Source organism: Pleuronectes platessa, chromosome 1 (genome assembly GCF_947347685.1).
Source record: "Pleuronectes platessa chromosome 1, fPlePla1.1, whole genome shotgun sequence".
Lineage (NCBI taxonomy): Eukaryota > Metazoa > Chordata > Actinopteri > Pleuronectiformes > Pleuronectidae > Pleuronectes > Pleuronectes platessa.
In genome coordinates this window covers 29,999,870-30,012,265 of record NC_070626.1, presented here as the reverse complement: position 1 = coordinate 30,012,265, position 12,396 = coordinate 29,999,870, and the positions used below count along the sequence as shown (strand labels likewise).

At 42.8% G+C, this 12,396-nt stretch overlaps 1 protein-coding gene across 1 annotated transcript; it reads left to right on the top strand.

The window, feature by feature from the left end:
* Nucleotides 1-2,867: 2,867 nt before the first annotated feature.
* On the top strand, nt 2,868-12,190 carry LOC128456758 (NACHT, LRR and PYD domains-containing protein 12-like). The gene is made up of 10 exons (XM_053441508.1): nt 2,868-2,923; nt 3,400-3,486; nt 3,587-3,706; nt 3,994-4,208; nt 4,425-6,225; nt 7,395-7,571; nt 8,109-8,282; nt 10,773-10,949; nt 11,328-11,497; nt 12,159-12,190. The coding sequence occupies exons 2-10, from the start codon at nt 3,407-3,409 to the stop codon at nt 12,188-12,190; spliced, it is 2,946 nt and encodes a 981-aa protein (XP_053297483.1). The 5' UTR covers nt 2,868-2,923; nt 3,400-3,406.
* Nucleotides 12,191-12,396: the final 206 nt, after the last annotated feature.

The following is a 12,396-nucleotide window of genomic DNA, read 5'->3' as shown; positions in this document are numbered from 1 at the left end:
AGACAAAGGAGATTGTGGTTGACTTCAGGAAAAGCCACACTGAGCACCCACAACTGACCATTGATGGTGCTGCTGTGGAGCGAGTGAGCAGCACCAAATTCCTGGGGGTGCACATCAGTGAGGACTTCTCCTGAGCCACCAACTCTGCATCACTGGCGAAGAAAGCCCAGTGGGCCTCTACTTCCTCCGCAAACTCAAGAGAGCGAGAGCTCCCATACCCATCCTGAAAACATTCTACCGGGTCACCATTGAAAGCATCCTGTCCAGCTGCATCACTGTGTGGGGGGGGTAGCTGCAATGCACACAGCAGGAAAAAGCTGCAAGGCATAGTCAACACAGCTGGTAAGATCATTTGATGTGATTTTGTGTTGACAGCACCAGATGTGTTTTTTGGTGACAGAAAGGAGTTGTGCTTTATTTGTGCGTTTTTCCTGCAGCATTCTGAGGGAGCAGGACAGACAAGATCCCAAAATGTGCATTTTACATTAGAGCAGGTGATGTTTATTTCTACATCCTGCATTAGAGCAATGAATAAAAGAACATTTCTAATTGGTGCGAGTGTGTTTTAGTGGCTGCGGAGGGAGATCTGGAGGAAAGTGATTGTTTTCTTTCAAACTCAATCTACTTTTGCTTTTATTTCTTATTTCACTCAATCAAGAGAAACGTTTTCTTTCCCTTGAATCAACAGTTTCTCAGGGAAACTTTGCCAATGAGTATTTAAGATCACGGCTGGAGGATAATCATGGATTCAAACTCAATGCAACTTGACTGGTTTGTGGAGGCTGTGATTCTAGTTCACCTTGAGACACTAGAACTGTTTCACTGCAGCGTCTCATTGGTGTCGATCTCCTCATTTAACTCTCAGTGAGAAAGTGAAGACGAGTGTTTCCCAACACGTGGATCTGGTGGATGAATTAGTTTCTGTTTGTTGCAGGTTAATTCAAAGTGTGTGAACTCTCCCAGTTCACACACTTTCCAATTTAAATTCAAAAGCTAAAATTCACCACAGCTTATTTGTTTTGCATATTTCAATGAGGCAACACAAAGTTCTTTTCATCAGATATAAGAGGCATCATGACGAATTGTCACAGCAACATTAGACAATATCAGAAAGAAGCATTTAAACAGAAATTAAAAGAGAAGAAAATGAAATGAAGAAATATACAGACTGGATGTTGAGCACAGACCAGTTGAGGACGTCATCATTTAAAGGATGTGGAGAATCTTCAATTTAATCGGACAGTGACTTGAAAATCACACTTGTGTCCACTCCTCTGGGCGCCTTCCAGCCATGTGACCTTCTGCACTGACGCTCTGTGTCCTGCAGGTGAACATCGTGTCATGTGACAGGAAGTGTCCGTCCGCCAGCATCTACAACTACAACATCAACACGTACGCTCGCTTCTGCAAGTGCTGCCGGGAGACGGGGCTGCAGCGGCGCTCGGTGCAGCTCTACTTCAGCAGCAACGCAACCTGGGTCAGCTACAGCATCCAGGAGCCCACCGACTGCTCCTGCCAGTGGTCCTGAACACACACACACACACAAAATACTGTGTTCTGGTGCCTCTGCTGGCAGGGAGGTCAAACTGCAGCTTCAACTGCAGCAGTTTACATTTGACAACTTTATTTGTCATTTATATTTATAGTTTTGATTTTAGCCGAGAAAAGTTTTGATGCTGCAAGATAACACAACAAAAATGAAATGTACAAACTGCACTTAAAGCTGTTTACGTATCATTTTATCATCATCTGTAGTTAAAGATGGACGACATGGCTGTTCCTCAAAAATGAAGCCAAATCATCTTGATTGCCCCTTGCTGGCTGGCTGCAGTATAGTTCATAAATCTTGCCTCCACTATGTTAAAAGTTGGGACCGGAGATATTTTGGCTTCATTTTTGATCGATAGGAGGAAGTTGAGACGTCATCCATCTTTATTTTACAGTCCATGGTTCAAAGTTACTGCTCAAACTGCTGTAGCGCCACCTCCCTGTCAGTCTGCATACTCTCCACATCTCCTCCCATTGTGCCTGGATTTAGTTAATAACAAAATTGTCTAATATTTGAAAATCTTTTGCAACATCAAAGCCTTTGAGATTTCCCTCTTACTAACACAAAATATTGTAAATGGACTGATTACACACATCTTTTAGATAATTAGAGGAAGTCAGGTGAATCAACTGATTTGAATCCAGCAGTATGTGGAGCACTTTATTTATTTATTGGAGTTCGATAGAGCAAAGCTGTTTTTATTTCGTGGAAACATTTGGTCCAAGCGGAGAAGAAACAAACCAAACTTTGATTTGGTTCAATTATCGATGACAGAAAATACAAGGAGAGCCCGGTGGAGCGTTATAGATGAATGTTTCTCTGTAGACCAAACCTCTTACTGCGTTTGTTCATATCAAACACTGGATATTTTAAAGTTAAAGAGGATTTGTATTATACAAATGTACATTTGCCTTTTAAATGAATATTTTCTTTTGAAAAACTAAAACCGTTTTTTGTCTGTTTATTAGATAACAGGATACTGTGCAGAATAGTTGATGTTATCCCTGGTTTTTGCTATTATTATTATTATTATTATTATTATACTCATTGTCAGATTGTTCTGCTGCCCCCTGGCGACCGAACAGACATTAGGTCTTGATCCTGGATCAGTAACAGGAGACGATCACTGTCAGGACCCAGTGTTAAAGGGAAGATCTGGATCAATGATCATTATTAACTTAATACCATCCCAATAAAAAAAGATCTGTGAACATGAACCAGTTCATTTTCATGTGTATGAACTGGACTTTGAACTGGACTTTGAACTGGTTGTTTTCATGTGTGAACCGATTCAACACGGAGGAGGAGCTTGAGAACAGTGAGGTGTCGGACTCCATTTTCACCTGGATGAGCAGAAGGAAGAAAAGTGAGCAGGTGAGTGTGAACACAACTTTCTGAAAGTTTTACTGTCTCACTCTCACACCTGCTGTTAACATCGGTCTGCTGATCACACCACTTTAAGTGTGTCAGTTCACACCTGGTGACAGACGTAGTTTCATGTGATCGGATCCCAGAGACAGATGTGAACAGCAGCTGTGGAACAAAGATACTTCAAAGGACTAATTAATTAATCACAGTTTCACGTTTAATCTTCATCATATAATAACAGAACGTGTTTTCAGAATCATACGTTACAGTCACATTAGATGGTGTGTGTGTGTGTGTGTGTGTGTGTGTGTGTGTGTGTGTGTGTGTGTGTGTGTGTGTGTGTGTGTGTGTGTGTGTGTGTGTGTGTGTGCGTGTGTGCGTGTGTGTGTGTGTGTGTGTTTCCTTACTTTGTTCTTTGGGGTGTGTTTCTTGAACAGACTTGTTTGTCCTGTTTCCTTTGAGTTCAGTGTTTTTCCTCTCAGACTGAAGATGAGTGGTTATCAGAACAGGAGGGAGTCCATGACACCTCCTCTAAACTTCAGTAATGAACCTGGACCCTCACACACAAAGTAAGAGACCTGCTACAAACATGTGAAGCTCCAAACTGAATCCTCAGAGAATGAACCAGTGAATGATGTGTTCTGAATAAAAACATGTTTGTGTTTGCAGAGGTCAGGACCACAGACTGAGAGCAGAGTCTCCAGGGTCCAGCTGTGTGTCTCTAAAGAGTGACCGGTCCATGGAACCTCCTCTATTCTTCAGTAATGAACCTGGACCCTCACACACAGAGTAAGAGACTGTTTCTACTGTGACCTGCTCTGAACAGGATCTAGTTTCCTCTAGTGTGGCCCCTGCATTAGGACACAGCTTCATTGAAGTTGGTGACTAATCTCTCAGAATCACTCAAAGAGCTCAGACCTCCACCAAGAACCAACACGCTCCTTATGAAACCACTTTACATTCCTCTAACGAACAAACCAACACACAAACATACACGGTGAAAACAAAACCTCCTTGACAGAAGTAATGACAACCTGTGACTGTGACATGTGAGTGATCAGGACATGTCTTCACAGGGAGAGGAAGAGGAGTCATGTTTCTGAGGAGGAGCAGTCGTCCTGCTGTGCTTCGTGTCAGGACGTCCTGAAGGATCCAGTCTCCACCCGCTGTGGACACTGGTTCTTCCGACGGTGCATCACCTCACACTGGGACCAGTCTTGTTCTACAGGAGACTCCTCCTGTCCCCAGTGTGGACAAAGATCCAGAACAGGAGCTGGAGCTCAGACAGCCGGTCAGAGCAGCACTGTACATGTGTCTGCTGATGTCTTCACTTCTGACATCAGCAAATGTGTTTTTATTTTGTTCCTTCATACAGCATCAACATTTAACATCGTTAGAAAAGCACAAAGTTAAAAAGCTTTTATTTTCTGTAGTTTTTCTGTATCTGATGAAAACAATCAGCAGATTCTCAGATTCTCTGTCTCTCACATTGTTTCTTGTCTTTCAGCAGATCGTGGTCTGCAGGAGGTTTTAGATGAACATAAGCTCAGTGTGAGGAGGAGATGTGAACATGTGACTGAAGGAGCTGATGAAACCGGAAGTAGAACCCTCCTCAACAGGATCTACACTGAGCTCTACATCACAGAGGGACAGAGTGAAGAGGTTAATACTCAACATGAGGTGAGGCAGCTTGAGAAGGCTTCCAAGAGGAAGATCCTCCACGACACTCCCATCAAGGTCCACGACATCTTTAAAGCCTCCACTGACCAGCAGAGCAGCATCAGAGTCGTCCTGACCAACGGCGTCGCTGGCGTTGGAAAAACCTTCTCTGTGCAGAAGTTCACTCTGGACTGGGCAGAGGGTTTAGAGAACCAGGATGTGGATCTGCTGGCTGTGTTTTCGTTCAGGGAGCTGAACCTGGTGAAGGACCAGCAGCACAGTCTTCTCACGCTGCTCCATGTTTTCCATCCAGCGTTACAGAAGCTCACTGCAGAGACGCTCGCTGTCTGTAAACCTTTGTTCATCTTTGACGGCCTGGATGAAAGCAGACCTTCTCTGGACTTCAACCATAGGGAGCTTGTGTCTGAGGTCACACAGAGGTCATCAGTCAACGTGCTGCTGACAAACCTCATCCGGGGGAATCTGCTTCCCTCGGCTCTCGTCTGGATAACCTCCAGACCTGCGGCGGCCAATCAGATTCCTCCTGCATGTGTTGACAGGGTCACAGAAGTACGAGGCTTCACTGAGGCCCAGAAAGACGAGTACTTCAGGAGGAGATTCAGTGATGAAGAGCTGTGCAGCAGAATCATCTCACACATCAAGAGGTCCAGGAGCCTCCACATCATGTGTCAAATCCCAGTCTTCTGCTGGATCAGTGCTACAGTTCTGGAGCACATGTTGACCACAGACCAGAGAGGAGAGCTGCCCAAGACCTTGACTGACCTGTACTCACACTTCCTGCTGGTTCAGACAAAGAGAAAGAACAACAAGTACAGTGTGGGACACAAGACAACTCCACAACAGCTGAAGAGGGCTGACAGGGACGTTCTCCTGAAGCTGGGGAGGCTGGCACTTAAACAACTGGAGGAAGGAAACATCATGTTCTACCAAGAAGACCTGGAATGGTGTGGTCTTAATGTCACAGAGGCCTCAGTGTACTCAGGAGTTTGTACTGAGATCTTCAGAAGAGAGTGTGTGATCTTCCAGAAATCAGTCTACTGCTTTGTTCATCTGAGCGTTCAGGAGTTTCTGGCTGCAGTCTACATGTTCCACTGTTACACCGAGAGGAACACAGAAGAACTCAACAACTTCTTGGGAACATATGGGAACAGAGACAGTACCTTCTCCCTGGATGACCTCCTGAAGAGAACCATGGAGAAATCCCTCACCAGTACAAATGGTCATCTGGACCTGTTTGTTCGCTTCCTTCACGGCCTCAGTCTGAAGTCCAACAGGAGAGTCTTAGGAGGCCTGCTGGGTCGGACAGGGAACAATCCAAAGATCATTCAAAGAGTCATCAACAACCTGAAGGAGATGAAGAGTGATGATATTTCTCCTGACAGAAGCATCAACATCTTCCACTGTCTGACTGAGATGAACGACCACTCAGTTCATCAGCAAATGCAACAGTTCCTGAGGTCAGAGAACAGATCGAAGAAAAAACTCTCTGAGATCCACTGCTCAGCTCTGGCCTACATGCTGCAGATGTCAGAGGAGGTTCTGGATGAATTGGACCTGGAGAAGTTCAACACATCATTCCAGGGTCGATGGAGACTGATCCCAGCTGTGAGGAACTGCAGGAAGGCTAAGTGAGTCCAAACATGATCAATAACATGTTCAATCAGTGAAGATGAGTCATTCTTCAAGTACACTGAGTGTTAAATGATTCTAATTGTTTGGGGCAGCATGGTGTTGCAGTGGTCAACACTGTTAGTGCAGCCTTTCTGTGAGGAGGAGGTTCTCCTGGTGTCTGCAGGGTTTTCTCTGGGTTCTCCAGCTTCCTCCACAAACCCAGACACATGTAGATCGGAGTTAGATTGATTGGAGACTGATATTCAGTGTCAGCTGAGATTGGCTCCAGGCCCCTGAGACTGCTAAAGGATAAGTGATACTGGCTAGAGTTTTGTGTGTGTGTGTGTGTGTGTGTGTTTGTGTGTGTGTGTATTTATATGTATGTATACTTAATTATATGTATACTTTTGGTATGCATATAAACATTCTCATTGTTCTCATTTACATATAAGAGCAGCTAGATCAGATGTGGAGAGTGAAATCCAAGTGATCACTGTGCTGGAGTTTGCCATATATTTATTTATATATATATATATATATATATATATATAAGGGCTGTCAAAATCAATGTGTTAACACGGGAAGATTAATTTGAAGAATGAACGTGTTAATTATTTTAACGCATTAATGCAAAATGAGATGTTACATTTAAACATTACGAAACTGACTCGTCAATATTGTTTAGGTTAAAGGTTCTTTGAGTTTGATAAAGACAAAAAGTTATAAATAACATCATCCTATGTTTGCTCAGAGGCAAAGAGACAGACACATTTAAATATGGTGTGGTATGTTTTATTTTATTTTTATTGCCTCCAGGTTCCTGACATGTTGCATTCACAATAATATGAGGTCACTGTAGCCTTTGACCTTTGACCACTGAAATCAAATCAGTTTATCTTTGAGTCCAACTGGTCAAAATGTGAAGAAATCCCCTTGAGATATTATGTTGAAGAGATCAGAAACATGTTGTGTGGCCTTGACCTTTGACCTCTGACCACCTGAATCTAATGAGTTCCTCTGTCAGTCTAATTTCACGCTTGAACCAAATCTGAAACGATTCTCTTGAGGAGTTTTTAACATGTTCATTAGACAAAGGGGTATTTACCAGGGTGAGGGTCACATGATCACGTTTTGTATGAATGTTGTTTTCTGATTTAATTCTTACAGATCTTTTCTTTAATTACAGACTTGAGGGTTGTCTACTCACAGAGACTCACTGTGAAGTTGTGGCCTCAGCTCTGAAGTCAGACCCCTCACATCTGAGAGAACTGGATCTGAGTGGAAACATTAACCTGCAGGATTCAGAAGTGAAGCTGCTGTGTTCTGGACTGGAGAGTCCAAACTGTCGACTGGAGACTCTGAGGTCCTTAAATCCTTCTTCCCTTTTTCAACTTTCTTTCTTATTCGGTCATTATTTATTTAAATTGTCTCAGTTCTGCTCTGCTCACTGTCCCTCAGTCATCTGTCACTCACCCAGCCTGAGAGTCACGTCCACCTCATCAACTCCATTCACCTGCACTCACCTGCTCCTGATCACTAAGAAAGTGTCAGTAAATAACATGTGGACTGAGGCCGAGCACTCGTCCTCCTCAGGTTTTCAAATTAAGACACATTCTTATTGAAACACGTTGGACAGTTGATAAGTATAGAAACAAACAGGAAGTGACTGTCAGGAGCCATCCCTACTTTAAACAGTGTTTAATTACACAAACCTGCTCAGTGACCAACACACAGAGAAGAAGCTGATGAATGAAACAATGGTCCAACATGTCTGATCGGATATTTATCTTCAGGTCACAGACTGGACTGAGGTCAGCAGCATGTTGAGAGTCTGTGTTGACATGATGATGATCCAAAACAACAGGAGGACACATTCAAATATTCATATTTTTTTATCCAGGTTGGAGAGCTGCTGTCTGTCAGAGATCAACTGTTCTTCTCTGGCTTCAGCTCTGAGGTCAAACCCCTCTCATCTGAGGGAACTGGATCTGACAAGAAACAACCTGCAGGACTCAGGAGTGAAGGAGCTGTGTGGTATTCTACAGAGTCCAACCTGTCAACTGGAGACTCTGAGGTCAGTCATCATGTTTTATTGTTAAAGGTTCACTGTGGTGACATATAGTGGTGAAGTGTTATGTTGCAGTTGAACACCCCTCATCTCACTCTCCCCTTCCAAACATGAAAGAGAACGTGTGGTAGCTTCGGTTGTCATAGAAACTCAAAAGGTTTAGTTTGTCCAGTCTTGGCTACTGTAAAAAAACATGGCTTCCTATGTAGAGAGGCCCCACTCCTGATGTAAATATAAAGCATGTAAATATAAAATATGTAAATATAATGTAGTTAAAAAAAAGTATTTAAACATAAAGTATTAAAACTAAAATTGTATATATATAGATCCTTTCACGTGAATCTTACACACTGGAGTTGGGCTTAACAATGTGGAAAAAAATCGTATCATTTAAATGTTTTTCTATCAGTCGATATCACAATATAATTTAAATGACCAGAAAATAACTTTTTTGCACATTTGTGTTTATTTACAGTTTTTTTGTTATATGCCAACCTTCTCAAACAGATTTTTATGTGCTGGTACAATCATCGCGTGCCACTGCACTGCATTACTTATAACGTTTTATACAAACCACTACAAAAGTGTGGATATAATGTAATATATTAATTAATTAACATGACTCCAGATGGTTCCATCACTTTAAGGTCAAAGGGCCGAACATGTGTTCCTAACAGTGAACACAGATACTTAGCTCAGAGATGTTTATAGAATGAGCGCTGAGGACTGAGTCAAGCTCAATTTGACTGAAGTTTGACTGACAGATTAACAATCCAATGCTGAACAATGTGTACATGTAATGTTTCTTTGGAAGTTAACCAGGACTTGTACTGATGGTCCTGTGGACTCACCACAGGAGAGCGGGCTGCATTAGTGTCCTGAGCTCATTTCAAACATGAAACCCTTCCTCTGGTTTCAGGACCTACACAGGGTCGTCCATGCCTTTATCTTTTCAACACTAGATCTCTGTCCCACCCTGTACACACGTGTTCCTCAGGCTCCCTGCACCACTTTCAACTGGTCAAACTGCTGCTCAAATCATCGCCACTTCAAGAAAACAGGATCATAGCACTGCTCGCCCTCTTCACACATCAACTGTGGAACATGCTCAGAAAAGTGGGTCGGACATTTTCTGGAGCTGAAGCAGCAGCAGGAGATTGTCCGGGTCCGACTCGTTCACAGCAACAGGAACATGTGGGAACATTCAGACGAGGGTTGGAGCCAAAACACATATCTCCATGATGACCATGGTTATGTTAAGTTACAGGTTCACTGTGAAGGAGTTAGTGACGTCTCCAGGTGTCGTACATGTGAAAGTAGTACACTTGTTCACGTGTACGACTTCTGAACATGTCCAGCAAGAGATTTAGAGACATCTAGTGGTGAAGTTACATATTACAAACAACTGAACCCCGAGGACACAAGGAGGACACAAGGACTTTCCAACTGTTTTCAGTCATGACCTCTGTAAAATTGTGTCTGGACATTTTCTGGAGATTGCCTTTCACATATGAAGAACGGGTGGAGCAGCAGGAGGCCGGACATGATGTATAAATCCTGCTGTGGAAAGATCAGTGTTGTTGTTCACAGCACATCCACACCGGCGTCTGCCCTCATCACCAAAAGCTCTGGAATCTCCTTGTGTTTCCAAGTTGACGTCTTCGTCTTCTACATGTTGGGCTCCTCTTCTTCATCCGGAGATATTTGTGTTCTTCCAGTTTCATGTCGTCACGTGTTTGTGTCATCAACACGTCCACTCGCTCTCTGTGAATCCTCTGTACATTCACCTGCTCTATTCTCACAAGGACTCAACCAGAAACTTTATTAGGAGGCTGCAGGAAAAGTTCCAGAAAATGTCCAGAACAACTTGACTCAGACTTCAATGCAGATTTGAAAACAGAGACAGTGAAGTTTATTCAAAGTTCTTTATTTTCACACATGGACTCAGTTTAATTTACAGTTTAGTTTAATCCTTTATACTTTATACAAGTCTTCTCTAGACTCCAACCGGTGCAGAACGCAACAGCTTCTCACTGGTATTAAAAGGCAACAACTCATCTCCCTGATTTACGCTTCTCTCCATTGGCTCCCTGTCCGTTTTACTGATCACTTTTAAAGCATCTGGCCCCAAACTACATCACAGAAATTATTGAGCCTGTATGTTCCTGCGAGCAGCCTTAGATCCTCAGGTGGATCCTGCTCTTCCAAAGTCCAGGTTGAAAACTAAACCGTGACATTACCATCAGGGCCCCTCGGCTTTGGAACTGCCCCCTGAGGAGATAAGGCAGAGTCAGTGACTACTTTTAAATCAATTCTTAAAACCCATAGACTTGCTTTTATGTGATGTTTTGTTTTTACTGTGTTTTTATAATTTTCACCTTTTTATTTACTTGTTCATGTATCTCTATTGTCATTTTACTGCTTTTCTGGGGACTTTGTTAACTCTGTTTTTGAAAAGTACTTCAATAAAGTTTATTATTGTTATTATTTATCCAGGTTAAAGAGCTGCAGACTGTCAGAGATCAGCTGTTCTTCTCTGGCTTCAGCTCTGAGGTCAAACCCCTCTCATCTGAGAGAACTGGATCTGAGTAGCAACAAAAGTCTGCAGGACTCAGGAGTGAAGGAGCTGTGTGGTTTTCTACAGAGTCCAACCTGTCGACTGGAGACTGTGAGGTCAGTTCGCTGACTGACTTTTATAGATCTCATATCTATAATATAGCATTCATACCCAATTTATCCAATTTAATTCTAATTTAATATAATTCATATATAACTTGAATCTATTCATTAATTAATCTGTGACATTTGAAATATTCAGCTAATCGTTAAATCATCAAAACATCTGAGTTTTGGATTTCCTAAACTGATCTGCAGGACAGAGACCGGGTCCAAATAATATATTTTTCATGAATCAGGACTCTTTTTTAGTCCAACTTGTCTGATTTTATATTTATCTTCCATGTTATGAGTCTGTGCTCTGATGAATATCTGTATGTTATTTTCACATATGAACTCAGTTTAATTTACAGTTAATTTGTATTCTTTATTTAGGTTGTGTGGCTGCAGACTGTCAGAGATCAGCTGTTCTTCTCTGGCTTCAGCTCTGAGGTCAAACCCCTCTCATTTGAGAGAACTGGATCTGAGAGGAAACACCCTGCAGGACTCAGGAGTGAAGGAGCTGCTTGATCTAAAGCAGAGTCCGACCTGTCGACTGGAGACTCTGAGGTCAGTAGATGGTTGGAGTCAGTCCAGCAGGATTTGTGGACATCAGGTTAATTTCAGTTTAGTGTCAGTCCTACGAAGCTCCGCCCACTAACCACAGTGACTCTACACTGTTGTGTGGTGCACACTCTCCTGGAAGGGACGGATAAGGGAAGTTTAAATCAACATCTGGTTGGTTCAGTTGATCTCTAACTCACCCAGAACATCTCAATGCCTCCAGACTCATCCTGTCACCAAAACACCAGATGACCTCAGTCATCTTCCTAAAGATAGGTCCATGTGTTTTACAAAAGAGTAGTGACATCAGAGGTTTCCACCACAGTGTCTCCTCAGAGTGAGTGAGACAGTTGGTGTTGTCAGAGACAGTGTGTGATTCAGATCTCGTTGCCCCGAGTTATTTATCTCATTCACACACGTTATTATATCGTGTTCACAAATGCCATCAACTTACACATTGACACAATCACAGAGGTTTTATCAGATGTTCTCCCTGTATTTATCAGCTGTAACTGAGTTTCTTTCATTCTATTGTTCTCCTCTGATTTTTTACTATAGAACAGTTTGATCCTTGTTGTGAAATATGAGGCTCTGCTGTCAGTCAAACTGGCCATGTCTGTGATTGGTCATATGTAGTAAACCCCGCCCCTTTTATGTGAGCAGGCTCATTCAGTGAAACATGTCTTCACCTGTAACAGCAGTAAATCCACCTCTCAGGTGTCCACTCTGCACTTTGACATGCAGAGGAAACACACTGAGCTCTTAGCGTGTTCATTCCAACACGTGAACATGAAGCAGAGAGGAAGCTGCTCCACCTCTGAACAGGACTGAAGTCCCTGCTGCTCTTTCTGATGGATGTGCTGCATCACTGTCTCACAGCTGATGAAGTGAGTCTCTGGAA